This window comes from Pieris brassicae, chromosome 5 (genome assembly GCF_905147105.1).
Source record: "Pieris brassicae chromosome 5, ilPieBrab1.1, whole genome shotgun sequence".
In the NCBI taxonomy this organism is placed as follows: Eukaryota; Metazoa; Arthropoda; class Insecta; order Lepidoptera; family Pieridae; genus Pieris; species Pieris brassicae.
This window is the reverse complement of record NC_059669.1, coordinates 6888286-6906867: the sequence shown is the minus strand read 5'-3', so window position 1 is coordinate 6906867 and position 18582 is coordinate 6888286. Positions and strand designations below refer to the sequence as shown.

The 18582-nt window shown below is 31.1% G+C and overlaps 3 protein-coding genes across 4 annotated transcripts; 1 reads left to right on the top strand and 2 right to left on the bottom strand.

Annotated features, from left to right (window-relative positions):
* Positions 1–1348: 1348 nt before the first annotated feature.
* On the bottom strand, positions 1349–7631 carry LOC123709874 (AP-2 complex subunit mu). 2 transcript variants are annotated; one of them, XM_045661463.1, is made up of 11 exons: positions 7481–7631; positions 7162–7347; positions 6883–7045; positions 6398–6513; positions 6185–6287; positions 5894–6016; positions 5337–5508; positions 4510–4743; positions 3941–4079; positions 3252–3363; positions 1349–2316 (listed from the first exon to the last, which is right to left on the bottom strand). In XM_045661463.1, the coding sequence occupies exons 2-10, from the start codon at positions 7336–7338 to the stop codon at positions 3256–3258; spliced, it is 1335 nt and encodes a 444-aa protein (XP_045517419.1). In that variant the 5' UTR covers positions 7339–7347; positions 7481–7631; the 3' UTR covers positions 1349–2316; positions 3252–3255. The 2 variants fall into 2 exon arrangements, with proteins under 2 accessions (XP_045517419.1, XP_045517420.1); XM_045661464.1 differs by having other exon boundaries at positions 5337–5496.
* A 300-nt stretch (positions 7632–7931) lies between these two features.
* On the top strand, positions 7932–15742 carry LOC123709252 (CTD nuclear envelope phosphatase 1 homolog). The gene is made up of 7 exons (XM_045660406.1): positions 7932–8177; positions 8262–8328; positions 8989–9179; positions 9474–9586; positions 11379–11494; positions 11875–12030; positions 12339–15742. Exons 1-6 carry the CDS (start codon positions 8079–8081, stop codon positions 12018–12020), a joined length of 732 nt encoding a protein of 243 aa, XP_045516362.1. The 5' UTR covers positions 7932–8078; the 3' UTR covers positions 12021–12030; positions 12339–15742.
* A 330-nt stretch (positions 15743–16072) lies between these two features.
* On the bottom strand, positions 16073–18421 carry LOC123709251 (mRNA-decapping enzyme 1B). The gene has a single exon (XM_045660405.1). The coding sequence runs from the start codon at positions 18316–18318 to the stop codon at positions 17053–17055; it is 1266 nt and encodes a 421-aa protein (XP_045516361.1). The 5' UTR covers positions 18319–18421; the 3' UTR covers positions 16073–17052.
* Positions 18422–18582: the final 161 nt, after the last annotated feature.

The window sequence follows — 18582 nt, the reverse complement described above, 5'->3', positions numbered from 1 at the left end:
TAATAGAAACCGCGGAGTTCCCAAGTCTAGACCCAAAAGTTAATTTTTCTAAAATTAGTGATAAATTGCCAATTTTCGTCATAGAGGTATGCTCTGCTGAAAGACAGCGAAGAGTTCTGGCCTAGGCTTTACTTGTGTTGCCTAGAAATCTATTGGATTTTATAGAAACCGCGGAGTTCCCATGTCTAGACAACATGCTTTTTTTTATTTAGTGAAAAGTTTGAAAAATGCTAATTATTTCGTTTTCTCTCACTCTTCTTTATTTTTTTTATAGACAAACCTTTTTATTTTTGTATTTAAATGTTTAGGAACTCTTACAATTAAATTGGTTGTTTTAATGAGACCTTTTTTATCGAAATCGATAAGAAATGCTCTGCTGTGTCCGGGAAGCTGGCAGAGCATTTCACGATTTTTAAAAAAAATATTTTCTGGACTTAAATGTGCAGAACTCTTTCTAAAAACTATCAGGAACGCTAGAACTATTGTGTTTGCTGCCACAACTCTAATTTTTTGTGCTCTGCTGATAAGTGCTCTGCTAACTTCACAGACACCCGTAGCCCTCGGTGTCTTTCAAAAGTAAACAATTATTGTTTCGCTGGAAATGTCAGGGTGGTGGTGACACATGTAACGTTGTGCCGAATTTTAAAATTAACAAAGAAATGTAATTCCTCTATTTCAGTATAGGATATTTAAAAGGGTTAAAGGAACAATTAAGTGATATATATAAAAATGAATTCTTATTTCCCTTGGTCACGGCATCACGAGAACGGCTTGACTGATTTCGGTAATTCTTTTTTTGTATTTGTTATTGTCAGAAGGTTCTTATGAAAGAAAAATTAAGAAAATTGCGCGTAAAATTAGAAAATTTAAGAATACTTTTGTGACGATAGCACATTAATTTTTCAGTGCATAGCGCCTTTACAATTCAAACTTTATTCATGTAACCTTATGGCGTGTGACATAACATTGACAGAATGCATGCTGCAAATATCGTCAAACAGGATGTAAGAGAAACGAATATCGTTTAAAATAAATGCTTCGAACGGAGTTATTATATTGATAAAATATATATAAAATAATTACAGTCGCTAATTATTTGTGGCATTAATCTTCAAAATCCATGTTTTTCACATGGCCAAATATATAGCGCCTGTTCCCGTGTCTGAATACCAACAAAACTATTTATATGCGCGCCAGAAAAAAAAACAAAGAATGTTTATCATAAAGCATTAGAATAATAAACACTTTGTTTCTAAAATATTTTTAGTTATTATACCAATTCGAAATTAATAATCACAGTTAAGACAGGACGTCTATCGTGACCGCTAGTAGGTAATAAAAGATAAAATATTTTTAAACGTTTATTGTACATAACACGTAAGACTGGGTACACCAAGCTTCCTCTAACATACATATTCTACATACCTTGAACTTTAAACATCAATTTCTTACATTATCGAACGGCAATCATAATATATACAAATGCGAATTTACGCGTTATGTCTAGCGTCTCTTGTTTGAGGCCTATAACTGTACACTTAATTAAATGTCTTCAAAATTTGTATGAAATATCTTCGAATCTCTTGATTAGTGGAGAGACTATTCAAAGCGAGATATTTTTATAAAGTTATATAGATTAGATATTTTAGAAAGTTCATATTCAAACGCTTGAGCGAAGCCTGTATTAAAGATTGCCGATCAATAATATTTCAATATAACCAACATGCATAGGAAATCTGTGTAAAGAACAGTTGCCAAAATTTCGCTAAGTGATTCGCAACTTCTAAATAACTCTAAGTAATATATTATAATCTTGATATATGGACTTATATACATTAATGCATAGCAGATGCCGTGGCTTCGCGGTATCGTTATTGCTATGAGTCGTATATTTCTTATGAATAGTTGACTGCATTTACATTTTACAGTACGTAACGACTCGTAGCAATAATGGCTAGGCGTAGGTCCTTCACATATATAATATAATATAATCAGATATTTAAACATATACAAGTCCAAAATAAAATCTATGAGGGAATGATATTATGTAACTTAAACAATAAAGTAAGTAATAGAACTAAGTTAAAAATAATTTTAATTTTTTAAACATGATAATACGAAACTCTCATTGAGATTCCAAAAAACTTCAAAATGCTTAATCAACGCGATACAATAATTCATTTTAATTTTTAATACATTTCATTCTTCCAATATGTTCCAGCATACTTTCAATGAGCAATAAAAGAAAAATTCATTAAAAAATCTCATAAATTCTGTAACATTACAGAAATGGGCTATTGTTTGAGTACCGGAAACCTGAAAAACAATTCACAATAAAGATACGATTTATAAACCTCGATATGTATAGTTAATCCCTTTCATTACTTCTGCATAAACTACGTCTATGAAGAGATTGAGTGCTTTCTTCTAGAAATTTTGAAAAATTCTAGAAAAGATTCAGTATTTGAGTAACCGAGTTTAAAAAAGGGTCATCCGTTTGATCTGTATGAATTTGATACTATTAACTGGTATTAGCGAACTGGATAACATTTTTAATTACAGTTTATTCTTCCAAGCACGTGTGCTTAAAATTGCAAGTTTCTCTAAAACTAAAGTTGTATGGTAGCCAACTTTTTATTCCAAGTATATTCCAGCTCAGGGAATAGTTTTTCATAATTTCATAAAAATCGCAGCAGCAGTTATTGAGAAATCCGCGTGTACACTATATTGGTATATGTATATGTCACCGTAAAACTGTAAATACGGTTATAATCTGTCTCGCGTGATTGTGACCCTTAACGTAATGTTTAATAATAATAATCTACCAATTAATAATAATTCGTTAAATTGTAAGCAGTACGTTAAGGTTCACAATCACGCGAGATAGACTACAACCTAACGGTATTTACAATTATACGGTAACATATATATATATATCTAGCTATGAAGTCGGTTTAATTTTAATAAATTACTTGTTAATTCAATAACATAGTGAGTCCTAATTAATTTTGTATGAATAAGTATACTATTCAATGGGTGTGACGATCCTTTGACAATGGTTGGATTCGCTGTAACTCCATGGCATATCCGTGATTCCGATAAATAACAATAAAATATTGGACGTATTATCATTAACTCATTATGAAGTTATATTTTTTCTAAATTTACAAATTCCTGATTCCTAGTTGGTTCAAGCTGTATTTTAAAAGTTATAATTAGTACAAAATATTATATCATGGTTGAAGGCTTACATATTTAACATCTTGTTTCATAGAGACCGGATCGTCCAATGTACCGCACCCATTTAATCACGTCGTGGTCGGAGTAGTTCAACTTTGATTCATACACTTTCAAGTAACGGACCTAAAACAATATTTTTATATGTATGTATAAATGTATCTAACATTGGCCACATGGATTTACACTAAATCCACAGATTTAAGCAAGATTTTGGGACTGTATTTTTGTTTGTTATTTTTTTTATTAATAACATTTTATTTAATACTATTTGTGTTTAACATAAATTCTCTTTTGCTAATTTATTATGTAATTATTTAGCTATTATTATTAAAACTAGTTGTAAGTAAATAATCAAATAAAGTATAAGCCTAATTATTATTATTACATAAACAAGCTGGGAGTTAATCTCATTTATGCCATTTCCAATAATTAAACAACACAGACTGTTTAACCAATCAAGGCTTATAGTGTTTGTTATCCTGGGAAGCATGTTTTGGCATAAAAATGTGATTCTCCTTTGCTTATAATAATGAACAACAGATATAAAACCTGTATTTTATATGTGGCCATAGGTCAGAATATGATAAGTCATACTGAGCAAAAATGTACCTATCATTGTCTTATCTATGACCACAGATATATTTCACAAATTTTAAAGAAAATACAACCAAATGTTTTTTTTTTAATATACATTTATTACCTTGAATCCAGAAGGAGCGAATGGCACTTCAAATCCCATGGATATAGGTGGGCGGGTCCATTTCTTCTTAGTATCTGTCTCTAGTAACTCTATCTCGGCTGAGAGCTGAGTCTCTTTCATCCCAGCCATACGCTTGATCCTGAAAATTTATAATTTTTTTATCGAGTCTAAACTTGACGAAGCTTAGTAAGTTTTTAGGAAGAACATTTTACAAAAACAAAGACTTAAGTCTATTAAGCAAATCTTTACTTACTACATACTTAGACAGCTCAATTTTATAACTACTTGAGACCAATTAAGAGCACATTTCTTTACTATAAGGCAACAAATAATTTCAAGTTTACATTTTTATAAGGGTTTTACTACAGGTTCTGCACTTCTGCATTCTGATATTTTTGCATTCATTTAACAAGTTAATATTTTGTGACTCTTCCTAACTTGGCTTGGCAATGTTATATATATAATATATAATACTGTTACTTCTTACTTAGCTATTGAGCAATAACACAAAGAAATTAAAAGATTTCTATGAAACTTGAAAATAATGGTAACAATAATATATTACTCACTTCCATACAATAGCATTCTCCGACGACTTATACTTTGCTTTCCCTTTTAAACAAATCAACTGCACACCACTAGTATTAAGCGGTGTTGGTATCTTCACTTCAATCTTTTGTCCAAGGAGAGATGGCTTGAAATTTGACTTAAGGACAACTTTCACCTCCATCTTGGTACGTCCTACCTCTCGGACTAAAGGAATCACTCGGAATGGCAGTGATATGTCTTTTGTGGTTCGGTATCTGAAATTGTTTATCAAATGTATATTACCCTATTACTTAACAGTACAGAAACTTAATCCTATACTACTCAACTCCAAAATTATTAATAGCAATTAATGCCAATCCTAATGGCTACAAATCGATTGTCTTTTCTTTAATTATGGAGCGAAATATAACATGAACACATATTTATGTAGGATAACTGCAAGTAAGGGAGGAAAAGCTTAAAGGTAATGTTAGTGGGCTTTGTAGGTAATTCACAATAAGCTTCTGAAGGATTGAAATTTGAAATTGGAGATATTGAAAAGAGAAAATCTAGGATAGGTTACTATTTTTCAAAGAAAACACTGCAGTACAAATTTCTGAACAAGATGGTTAAACAACAAGCCTATATATCAATACTTTAAATATTGTATTTGTGTTACTTATTCTTCAAAGTATATTACTTACTTAATAAAATTTAACAAATTGGTAATCCACATAATCTTATAATCCAGCAAATAATTATTTTAATGTTTAACTATATGTATATAATGTATATTTATTAGTTCATAAATATCAAGGATTATATTAAAGGAATTTTCATACAGCCTAATATACCTATGGATACTAACCTCATAAGCTCAAATTCTCCATCAGGTGGTATGAAAGAAATTGAATGTTCTGTTTCAAACTTGCTAAGTTTGACACACTGATGGAATTGGCAGTCATCAATTACTACCACTGGCTTGCCAGACCTGGCTCCCTCACTGTCCGTGTTTCCAGATATACCTCCTGAAAATGTATCAGTAGAAAAAAAATTTAATTAGTTACAAGTGAAATATTTTTTTTACTTCATTATGTCTAAACTAATTTACTGTATGACATATGTATTATATATAAATTGGGCATTTTAAATTACAGAGTTAAAATATTAAAAAAAAAACAAATAACAATTCATATAAAGGCTGTCATATGTCATGTCATATAAAGTATGTCATACATATAGCCTAATTCGTTTGATATCTGTAAAAGTATAATTATAAAAATTAAAATACAAAAACTAATGATATGAAGATAGTATAGCATCTGCTTAATAAAACACACACACTTGTTATTGATTCTTAAGTTTGTAATTTTAATATCACAAGAAATACGCTATATTAATTTACATTAACAAAAATCCACTCACCATTCCCTTTTCCTTTTGCTTCCATAACAATTTTGTCATTAATACCAAACTTACACTCAGGCATACCAGAAAGGTAGGATTTCATAACTACCTTTCCCGCTACATGGGCAGATAACACTTGACCTGTAATTTTATACTATGTTTTTAGAATAAATTTAGAAAGTTTGGTGTAAAAATGATAAACCACTGTTTACTTCATTTATAAAACAAACATTTAATACTTAACAAATAAAGCTAACTATTCAATTTTTGCTTCTTAAAATTTATAATAAAGATATAAATTTGAGTTACCTTGTGGTGACATAAGCAAATTAACATATTCCAGTACATCAAGGAAGAGTTCATTTCTTCTGTACTTGATGCCTTCTCTTCGCCAACCTATCTGTCCAGTAACCTAATAACAACACAATGAGAACTTTATACCTAGCTATTCATAGTTCATTGACATATAAATTTGTCTTTGAAATAATAAAAATATACTGTGTGAGAAAGAAAAAAAAATACCTGGGAAGTAATTTGGGCCTGTTCCTCTTTGGAAGCTGATTTTATCCCTTGTTGAGTTATAAATGTCTTCAGCACTCCTGTATCTGAATTCTGAGGATATCCAAAATCAAGGATTTCTGTAATAATAATATTCCATCTTATTTAAAATATATTGAACATAAGTAATATGTTGTAAACTTGTAAAAGCAGTGAATGTTTGTTTGAAAAAACAGTCTTTAACTATTTTTTAAGCTGATATCGAAAGCACCATATTTTTTTTTTATTTAAATATATTCTACCGGTATCAAAATTCAATATTTTTTTTACATACAAGAGTCATACTAGTTAGCACTAAGTGTCAACCCAGTATCTTAGCCTATTTATACTCCATTAAGTTTGATGACAGTCAATTCTACCTACAATGTAGAAAAATAAATGCCATTAATACAAATAATGCTTTTAAAATAATAAGCCTTCTTTTGATTGTTAACAATGTGTTTACCAACCATCTAGTAATTCATAGATAAGGACAAAGTTGTTTTTAATGTTCTCTTCAGATATCTTGCCAAAGTATGACTGCATGACATCAATAATCTTCAGCAAAAACTCAAATACCATTGCGGCATTCACATTTTGCTTTGTAACTGCAGCTAACCAGATGTTTGCTCTCTAAAATGAATGGGAAGAATATATATTATAACTATTGCATTGCATATTAGATTCAAAATAATATCTTTCATAAAGCTGTTATTTTTCTTTTACCTTCTCAGGTAGAATGAACTTACTTTTATGTGGAAAAACGAAGTACGTGCAATGTTCGTAACAGGAGATCGCACTTGCTGTCGTGCATGAATAACATTCACCCTAAAGGCATCGACTGCATTACGCCCAATATCATCTCTGTACACTCTCGATATCAGTACCTCCCCCTTATGATTATACACGAATAATCCCCCGATCATCTTCAAGGGCTGGAACAATAAAACAATAGTTCTTACATATGCCAGCCAATAAGCACTTGGCAATCAATAACCAAGATATGGCTAACGATATCCTACCCTACATACAGTTAGTCGGTGAAATTAGTAGATTTAATATACTTACGATTTGTGATTGTAAAGTAGATAAAGTAGATTTCCAAATTCTATACCATCAGTGTATACAGAACAATACAGTCATTGTAGGCCATCTAACGAAATAAATTATAAAGTACTTTCTTTGGTCGTATGTAATATGTATCCGCCCCCAAAATGAAAATAGGAAATGTCAGAAGTTTTTTTTTTAAGTCTGTTTGTCAATATTCAAAAATCAAATTGTCAATAAATGAGGATTTAATTAAAGTAATCCAGAAAAAGTATACATTTTTGCTGAATTATTTATTATAGTACATTTTATATCTATTGTTCTAATGATAAATTGTAAAAATACCGCTGGTTGAAAATTAAAACATTTTTCCTTAGATCTTGACATCACTGTAGCATAGACAAAAAGATATGTGGACAAGGGACAAATGAAATATTTCCTATTTCATTTTGTCAATGGTATATGACTTGGGTCGATTATGTCATGGCGGGTTAGATGTTTTCGGCATTGAATTTCCTTGAATTTGTTTTGAATTTCTCTGTCAATGATCTCGCATGTTTCGCTGCTTATTAATGTCAGCGTTACTTATAAAAAAAAAAATATTTCGTAAACTATTCAAATGCTGAAACAATTGCAAATGGGCCTTCGCGCGTTCATGCTCCTCGCCTCTAAAGTATGGAGTTGTTTTTGTTACATGTTTAGAAAGCAGTATCGAGCGGTAAATATAATCTAATTGTGCTTCAAATCGTGCGTTTAATGATAATTACGTGTATTGTGTCTCACGTGGTGTTCAATTTTTCAGTTGGCTCAATATCAATCTGTCAAATATGAGATATACCCACTTTCTCCAGTATCTAGACACAGGCTGAGTAAGTATTTCGTACATATGGTATTATTATCATTTCTCATATCAATATCAGTTGCCCTTGAAAGATCCACTTTCACAGGGTGGAACATTATCAGTTTTTTCTATGTAGCTATTACCTGTAGTAACATAGCCATAGAAACCAAATACATTGCAGGCACCAAACCAGCCCTCCCTACAACATAACTCCCTCTCCGATTACTGAATCCCTCATCAGGGATGAGATTATTTGCTTGAAAAACACATATGTAGGATGTCATAAATTGCGAAAATTTGAAGTAGATAAGATTAATGTGTGAACTTCTACATTGCTTCCTTAGTGTATATATATATTGGCAAAACAGTAATGAATAGCAGTAGCAGTGTTTTGATACATCTATATATATATATATATATAGTATAGTTATATTCTATATAATATTGTAATTTGTAATGGCATTATTTATCCTCCTCTTTCAATGGTCCAAGTTGACCAACTAAACTTTGCATAGCATTGTTATAGTTATATTTAATTAGTTTCCACAAATTAACTTAATTTTTAGTATAAATGTACAAAAATAAAAATGTTGCTTTTACTATTTATAGTTAAATTCTGAGACCATATAAAGTTAAATTATAATAGCAAATATGAAGTGGTAGCATAAAACACTCATAAATTTTTCAGGTTTAGTCAAAAGAAAAATGTTGGTACTGGACTTGGATGAGACCTTAATACACTCTCACCATGATGCAATGCTGCGGCCAACAGTAAAGCCTGGCACCCCACCTGATTTTGTACTCAAAGTTACTATAGATAAGCATCCAGTAAGATTTTTTGTTCACAAAAGGCCACATGTTGACTACTTCTTGGATATAGTAAGTTCTCTTGATTACACAACTATGTCTAAGTGCTTGAACAATTAACCTAGATTTGTAATATCTACTATTGGAGAAATGGACAGTATTCTATACATACAATGCATGTTCACGCTACATAAGCTATCCATCCAAATACATAACAAAACTTCAATTGCAATGCTTTTAGATATTTTTGTGCTATATAATAAGAACGATTATGTTACAAATTATACTAAGTGATAAAGTTTATATAATCCAATTTATTTGGGCAATGTTAAATGTGAAATAATCACAAATAATACATATTTCCAGGTGTCACAATGGTACGAGCTGGTAGTGTTCACGGCGTCTATGGAGATATACGGCGCTGCTGTTGCCGACAAGTTGGACAATGGACGGGGAATTCTCCGGCGGCGGTTTTACAGGTAACTACACAATTAATTATATTGAGGAGGTTTGGTCATAGTCTACAGTTTCTTTAATATATTTTTAGACTTAGTTCTTTGCAATAAAAGTAAATTTCATGGTCTATTTAATCATACAATGCCAACAAAAAAAAATTATCGACTTTCTCACGGCAATTGCAATTTACTATCAGATATTTATCCGATTATTATTGTAATTATACTATCACAGTTGCGATGAGTGATAAATGTTTCTGTTGTATTTAGACGATAGAAATTATAATGACGCGGAAATTGAATGATAAAATATTTTACATTTACTTTTTTGATTAACTCATTTCCGTTTTCTATTTACGTCAGTGAAAATGAATATATTTAATACATCATTGTTTTAAAACATATACGTTTTGATAATATATTAAAAACATTTTAAATGTCAAGCAACCAAACAAAACATATTGTTACGAGCTAGGGGATCGGATAGAAAATGCCGTGGATTTATTCAAGGGTTTATTTCTTGAAAAATCAGTAAGGAATTTATGGGCACAAATTAATTGCAGAAATGCACTTATAACACACAAAAACAGTCACTAATTACTTCACTTATGCACACTTCACACAGTACTTTATCACTTGTATTCATTCTTTATCGCTTCGGTGTTCCTTTCGTGTTATCGTATTCAAAACTAAGAGTGACTAGTCGCGTTTCGGCTTTCGCTTATATATCCCTGGGAATAATTCTAAACAATATTCGAGAACTCTCTAGGCGGGCTTGCTACTGAGTAGCGATTGCACAATTCTAGAACGTCCGCACTCTTTGTCTCTTTCGCACGTTACTCCGTCCTTGTCGTACGGCGTTCTAGAGTGCTCAGTCTAGTTTCGAGAAAGTTCTGATCTTCTCTCTCTCTCTCTCGTATCATTTCGTCCTTGTCTCACACCTAGAAAGTTCGGTCTAGAATATTCCTTCATCAAAGGGGTATACCTAGGCCTGAAAACGCCTGAAAACGGGTCTCCTGAAAACTGCACCACTCTACTACACATGTTCTGAAACCGACTGAAAAAAGGTTTCAGCTTCCTGAAAACTAGGGTAACATTATGGAAATTACAATTTACTAATATGTGATTCACCCTCTCCTGAAACGGTCAGAAATCATATTACAGCCTGCTGAAAAGTTCTCTAAGTAGTGGAAAAATCTAGAAACATTGCAGTCGACCCGTCTTCGTAACAATATTTATCAGAATTTTCTTCATTTCAGATATTTATCAGACAGATTTTGTTTCCAGAACATGACAGTCATACCTGTTTTTGGAAGAACTGTCAATGTTCTGTTCTTAATCAGTTCGAGTTTCTTAAACGTTTATTAGACTTAAGCTTTAGCTTTAGCAGATTAAAGCAATACCGTTTAAATCATAGAAAATATTGTCAAATTCTTTGTATTTAAAAGATCGTTAAGATTTATCAGATTAGTAAATTTTTGTGTTGATCATCTTCTCAAAATCTTGTCGTTAGTATCTAAATGAAGTAATCATAATGTATAATAATAATGCAGTAGCGGCATATTCAGGGTTCTCGACTGCAATTTTCAGTATCTGTTTTATTAAACATATTTGGCATGTGTCTATAGTCTATACATTACAAACGTTGTTGATTTATGTGTCTAAACATGCAGGGTGTTATGCACGATGTTTTCTTTCACTGTATGTATGTGCATGTGTTAAATGCGTAAAAACTCTCAAGTCTATTTTCGATTAGTTCTGAGTCAGAACTCTTTTTTGGCTAGTTATATTTATTAAAAATGATTATAATTTCCAGACAACATTGCACGCCGGAACACGGCTCGTACACAAAGAACTTATCATCGATATGCGATGATCTTAACAGGGTATTCATTCTGGACAATTCTCCCGGCGCCTATCGGGATTTTCCAGGTATATTTTTTTGTCTCTTGGGGAAAATGAAGTTTAGTTTGTTTTTTTTTTGTTACAAGATTTTCCTTAGATTAATCAAAGTCATAAACAATTAGTTTGACCAATATTTACCAAAAATCCATAAAAACTAAAAGTACAATCAGAATCTTTACCTTTCCAATAGAAACTTCACAATACACATGTTGCATGACTTGGCCCTTACATAACAGAATCTTAATTTAATTAAGTAAGTTTTTTTTTTAATTTTATGCTCTACTAATAGTGATGTGATGATGTAAATTGTTGATATTATATTTTCCTCGTTATTTTAGATATGTATACAATTTGAATTGATTATTTTATACATTAGGTATTAATAATTACACCAATATTTTTTTTAGATAACGCGATCCCAATAAAGTCGTGGTTTTCGGACCCCCTGGACGTGGCGCTGTTGAATCTTTTGCCAGTTCTAGACGCGCTGCGCTTCACGCATGACGTGCGCTCAGTGCTGTCGAGAAACCTACACTTACACCGCCTATGGTAGCACCTGCTCGGTGAGTGATGTTTTATTAGGACAATTTTAATAGTTTTCAACTGATTAGATTAGAAGGCACTCCATAAGTCCCTGTAGAAAGGGGTAGTCCCTTAAAATTTAATACATTAAAGAAATACAGTTGATATTTTTCTGATTGTAACTATTCGAATGAAATACATCTATTGTATTTAAAAAAAATAATATTGTTTGTAACACAAAATATGTTGTAGGAAGGTTAGGAAACAATTTTTTTATGGAAAGAAAAGAAGAGACGAGTTTGTCATCCATTTACATCTCATTTTGAAAAATATTTTTTTTTATTTTCAGATACTAACCAGCGTTTTGTACAAATTTAGGGAGTGAATGCGCTTCCAGAACCTATTTATTATTTTTTTCACTTGTTAGAAACCTACAGCGCTTCTATTCAAATATACATATAGAAATAATCTAGTGGAATAATTTTTTAAGTTTTGTTTTAAATTAACAGTGATTAGTGTAATATAGGACTGAATTTTCCTACGTTTGTAGGAAAGGGTAGTTTCAAAAACACCCTTGTCGTTTTAGGTCTCTTTCACTTACCTACATGGAATGAGACGGCAATATTTTAAGTTTTTTTAGTTTGTATCGGACTGTTTTTAAATCAGTAGTGATTAGAAAGTTTTTGATTCCATGACAAAAAAAATTGTGTGGATATCCTGCGAAATGTGGTATTACGTATGGATATGTTTCATTGTCTATTTTTAATTGCGATATTCTTTATTAACCGGTAGTTAGATAATTAATTATTTCACTATTGGTTGTCAGTCTTATCAGATTTTCTCTGTCTTAAAAAAAACGAATCGTTTATATCATAATTATCTGTTAATACAATATTCGATAAATGAAAATCCAAATATGTAGTTATGCCATATTATCTCTTTTTTGGGCATATAAGTTTTGTAACATCTGTATAATAAAATGAAATCGAACGAAATTGGTTTTAACGTTAAATATATTTAGATATTCGCAATTAATAATCGACGATCTTCGGGGATACTTATTACTTTTGATTAACGAGGACCTTTTTATAGACCTTTTGTAAGATCTATCGATTCTTTATACTTTAGGAAAAGCAATTTTTATATCAATTTCATAAAGTTATTTGTTGATGTAAAATTATAGTTAATCAAGGATTTTCAGCGTTTTCTTAAATTAAGAATGAAGTTTAGATGGATTTGTTTTTAGAAAATTAAACTAAGTTGCAAATCACAGGCACACTATGATGTTGAGCTGTAATAAAAATCTCGTGAATGCAAAAGAAATAAAATCAATGTACAATTTGTACTTTTTGTCCCTGGCCAACATTTAAAGATAATCTTGTCTTGTGTCACGCAAGTCGTTCATCTCTCAAAATTCTATGACTATTTCACATGTGTCGGACGTTGGGTATGTCTCAATGCATTATTGCATTATGGTGTGCCGTGAATAAAGACAATAGTGGTATACTACGAAAACTATGTACAAATGTAAACCGAATCAGTTGAGTAGTTTCGTTTCATTAACAACGCTTTTTTGACAAACTTCTCCATGGACTTCTAAATTTGAACTTTTTAAAATTTTAATCTATTATCTTGACATCTCAAACCACAGATTTCACTTGAGGCAATGTAATACAACTTAAATTTGCACAGGAACATTGCAAATATACAATGAGTAGGTAACCCCAGAGAAGAGTTACTTTTTCGTGGTTATAAAAAGCGTTGTTGATAAACATAGATATTATAATGTCTGTTACCTTTATATTGTCTGAAACGTGAGAGAATAGAAGGAGATCGGTAAATCATTAGTAATGTTTTCAAATCCCTTTATACGATTAATATGAACTAAAGTGTAACATGATAAAACCTTAACTGTTTTTATATTGTTCCTAATATATTATAGGGCCGGTCCCGATGCCCTGCCATGAATTACGGCACTCAATATACCAGGGTTTTTAAAAGTATTTTGTGGAAATTGTTGTATTAGATCCGTACCCCTAACAGTTTCCATGTACGAATCTCCCACGGGCGTATCTAGATTTGATCGGTGAGATAAATGCATTCGTCTAAAACTAACATTATGAATGTATAACGAAACCTTCAAAAAATTTGTGCTAGCGTCATGCTTGGTAACCTGATATTTTCCATACAAATTAGCGGAGTTATACTTCTCGCAAAATATTGACGGCTAGAACACCACCTATTGTCGTAATTCGTAGGCTTTTCTAATGGAAGTTAAATTTAAAATTCCATAGACAAATAAAGTAATTTTGAAATTACGAATGTTTTGCATGGAGGTTAGACCGTAATCCATTAATAAAATCTGGTGCTAAAATATAAAGCAATCGATTATGATATTAAATTGTATTATGAGATTTGAAATCATACACTAATGTTCAGTTCAAACCAAATATACGAATAGTTTATATCTAATGAACTTAGGAAAATATACTTTAATTTTAAAGTAATATTCTTGTTTCTATAGCAATTAGTATCGGCCAGCATTGTAGTTTAATATAAGTGTACCTAATAATAAATATTTAGGTTTTTTATATTAACTCTAACCATTGCATTGTTGATATAATTTCCATATATGATTTATTGTATTAATATTTTCCTATAAAGTAACATGTTTTGTAAAGCGCTTTTTAAGTAGATTTAGTTATGCATTTAGATTGTGTTGGAAAATAATGGAGTTTCGAATGCAAGATCGGTTTATATTTTTTCAAATCCAGTACCATAGTCTTTTTTCCTTGGACACTATTGTGAACGCGTATGTCATAAGGGCTACCTGTGGAGTAATATTTAACGAAACTTGTGTTGCAATACTTTGTAGCAGCAGAGAGTCCATAGTGAAAATCTAAGGTGAAACATATGCTGATGGAGGCGTCCAAACCAATATAGATTTTAAGTTTTTTTTTATTATTTTGGTGAAAAGGTAAGGACGTCTTCTAATTATGCTATCAAGGATAGTTGTAAATTTGAACTTCTTGACATGAACTGTGAAGTAACCTGCACTAAAAGTAGTTAACCAGTTTTTTAAATAATTTGTAAATATTTTTCCTTTAGCATATTGAATAACACTGTTATATACAGGGTGAGTAACAAAAGTGAGATTAATTTGCCCGTTGAGAACCTGTTGATGGTAAATTTTTAACACTAGCTATAGAACTGAAATCTTACGAATGTAGCTATATGAATATAGGGTATGAATTCGCATATGTTGTAAATAAAGCAGTTTCAAACATAAAAGTTTGGGGAATTGACAAAATTTTTATTATATTAGATACATATGTATCTGAGACCACTGCCTTTTAGGTTCGAAAATTTAACTTTTATGTACTGAAACCTATGAAATTGTCCCAACCACAATATTTTAATAATACCTAATGTTCTATTTTAAAGAAATCACGAAAGTAAGAAATACCTTAGCAATAGCTTATTTTAAGTTTTTAATGAACAGTGTTTTCAATGGTCCACACAGAGTTTATAGGCTCCCACTGTTTCTATCTATAGGATATTTAGTGTCGTTAAGAAAAACTAAATTACGAGAGGATGTGTTACATATTGTGGTTGAACGGGATAACTTCTACTTCACTGTAAGTAGACAAGTGGAGTAATTATTAATTTTGTTCAACATAATACCAAGTCTCAACTGGTTGTTCGAAGTTCAAAGCTATTTGTATAATAATTAAAGATCGATTTAAAACCTTACAATTTTATTCTACTCATATTATTTATTTTAGGAATATATCATACCTATATATATGTTTATAAACAAAGATGGTTTAAATTGCATATTTTGTAACTCCTGTATATTAAAACAACTTGCTGGGAATAGTCCTAATAATATTAAAAATCCTGAATAATAATATGGTAATATTAAAATTATGAATTGGAAATAACATGTTTTCAACAAAATAATTAATATATGCCAAATTTGTTTTGTTTTCCTAATGTTCAAGCACTGGAGTTCAAAAAAATCCAAGGCACTTTAACCTACAATGTAAATCTGGTTCTAAATGTGAAAAAATATAAGCTAAATTTTGCTTTGGAACTATTTAATTTGAGATTGTTTTTGCAAATAATACACTTTAAAAAACTGGGACATTTTATAAATCTAATTAGGAGCATATACAAAAATATAAAATTTGAACCGTCATGTCTTCAAGGCATTTTGTTGTTCGGAAAGATGGGTCTGGGTAGTAAGGAAATCTAATCTATATTTTTTATAAATGCTCCTTTACATATTAGTCAAATTGCTAATGTTTTAGAGTATAACAACCAATTCAGTAAATAGAGGTGAGGACTTCTGAATTTTATTCCTATTCAAAAACTTGTAATGCATGAAAAACTATAGCATCAAATATTTATATGTGGCTTCTCAAATGGAATTATTTTTGTCTGGTTTCTCAAATGGATTTAAACTTTCATTTAGAAAAATACAATACTCAAATGTCTAAAAATAAAGGAAGTTTTTCAATTGTCACAAAAAGTAAATGTTAAAAGGTTTTCTTATATTAATAAGAATAATATGTCACACAACTGTAAATTATTAGAGAAAATGGAAAGCAAAATAATAGATTTGTTGCTAGAATAAAAGAAATATGGTTTACTCTAAAATGTAACAAAGGATTTTAATTCCTCAGAGAAATTACTCTAGCAAATAATTGTAGCAGTTTAATTGTTTCAAACATGCACTTGGTTACAACACATGTTATGCAACTTCAGTCACATATGAGGTTTCTAAGCACATCTGCATTGTAGCTTAACTATATAAAGCCAGTAAATAAATGATAATATCACAAAAAACTTTTCATCATTGTTAATAATGACTTGTCCGAATAGAAATGTTGCAATACTAAAATTAATTCTGTACAGTGTCACAGTCAATGGGTTTAAACTTATTAAAAAATTGTTCAACCAATTTACTACATTACTAATGGATCTACACAACATTTTAGAGAATTCAATATTCAAATTACAACTGTACATTATTGTATCCTGATAGTTGGTAAGAATTTTTATGAAACTGAAAAGGCTTTTTCTGAAAAAGATTTTACATAGGCTTCATGTAACTTATTTACAAAGTCAGAGTCATGTTTAAGTAAATAATTAAAAGCTTGAAGAAGTTGATTCCTTGTTAAATGTTCTGGTGAAGATTGAACTTCACAGCTTGTAGTCGCAGTAAACATTGTTGGTGGCATCAATGCAGGCTTGGGCTGATTAGGAAAAGGATTCATTATAGGGGCCATCCCTAAATCCTCTAATTTACCACTATTGTACGGGGTCACATGAACAATTTCCGATTGGTTCAAATATGTTGCTAGAGGGGATGAAGGCTTTGGAGATGATATATTCATTAAGTTCAATTCACTCTCCAGGGGGTTAGGACCATTGCACTCAATATGCTGCAAATTTTTTAATTTTGGTGTCCTAAGCTGGTTCTGTTTATCGATTGGAGTTGATTTTAACTGAAATCCAGTCTGACTCATCATTGTATCTATAGAATTGTTACCATTAATTGTATGTCCTTCTTGAGGTGTAACAGACCTTTGTTGTTTTTCAATATGTTCGACCGAATGAGCTGGGTTGCTCATCAGCCTCTGCAGCAACATAGGCGTCTCTCTAGCATCATTTGGTCTTGGCCCAAATATACCAGGAGATGGAAGGGATGACACAGAAGGCATTTGTACTGCTGCTCCACTTCCAGCCTTGGCAAAGAAATCCATTACACTTTGTGATGTCATGTCAGGTGGTCTAGGAACTGTTGAATCAGGTTTATTCGAAACCACACCTTTATTTGAATTGAAATCATCTTGCGCTTTACTGAGCATAGTGAATATGTCAACAGGAGCACTTGCGGTTGGTGGTGCACTGTATGTTGTTGATTGCGGAATTTCATTCGGTCCTTTCATAGAATCTTTAACCAAAGAATTTAGTTTTGTTGCTACCCTTACACATTCCTCTTTATCATAAAACCATATTCCATAAATACGGCACTTCGCATTTCTATACAAAAGAAATGGTTCTTTTAATTGCAGTTCAATACCTTTTGATACAGGCTCAACTAAATTACTAGTATTCAACCTGTTCATTATTACTAAACTATGGTAAGGTTCTCCATTTCTGGAGTACACAAACAAAGCACCTTCAATGTTGGTTTTTTCCCATTCGTTTTCTTCAAAAGTATAAAGTGCGACGTGCGTCGCACTATCAATTATTTCTTTTGCATATGGGTCAGCCCTTTTTAATGCCGCAAAATTCATGCGAAGACCTGTATCTGCCATTTTATTACGTACTAATTGAGATATTTCCTACGCAACGAACAATTATCACCATCACAGTTAAATGACAAGTATAAAATCGCCATATTGAATTATTTCATAGAGTATAATAAATAAAAATCTACCGTGGAATAGAGAAGCCACTTGCACTAAAATTTGACTAATTGTAATGTCTCTTAAGTTCAGGCCCTAAACTAAAACGAAAATATATATATTATACTAACGTGTGTCAAATGCATCAAATATATGTAATTTATTTGAATATAT

Coding starts and splice junctions, on each gene's coding strand:
- LOC123709252 (XM_045660406.1), top strand. CDS start 8,079: ATGCTGAAACAATTGCAAATGGGCCTTCGCGCGTTCATGCTCCTCGCC. Junction 8,329..8,988: donor AGTATCTAGACACAGGCTGA/GTAAGTATTTCG, acceptor TAAATTTTTCAG/GTTTAGTCAAAAGAAAAATG. Junction 9,587..11,378: donor CTCCGGCGGCGGTTTTACAG/GTAACTACACAA, acceptor TATAATTTCCAG/ACAACATTGCACGCCGGAAC.
- LOC123709251 (XM_045660405.1), bottom strand. CDS start 18,318: ATGGCAGATACAGGTCTTCGCATGAATTTTGCGGCATTAAAAAGGGCT.
- LOC123709874 (XM_045661463.1), bottom strand. CDS start 7,338: ATGATCGGGGGATTATTCGTGTATAATCATAAGGGGGAGGTACTGATA. Junction 6,514..6,882: donor TATCTATGAATTACTAGATG/GTTGGTAAACAC, acceptor TTATTATTACAG/AAATCCTTGATTTTGGATAT. Junction 4,744..5,336: donor GGAGAATTTGAGCTTATGAG/GTTAGTATCCAT, acceptor AAACAATTTCAG/ATACCGAACCACAAAAGACA.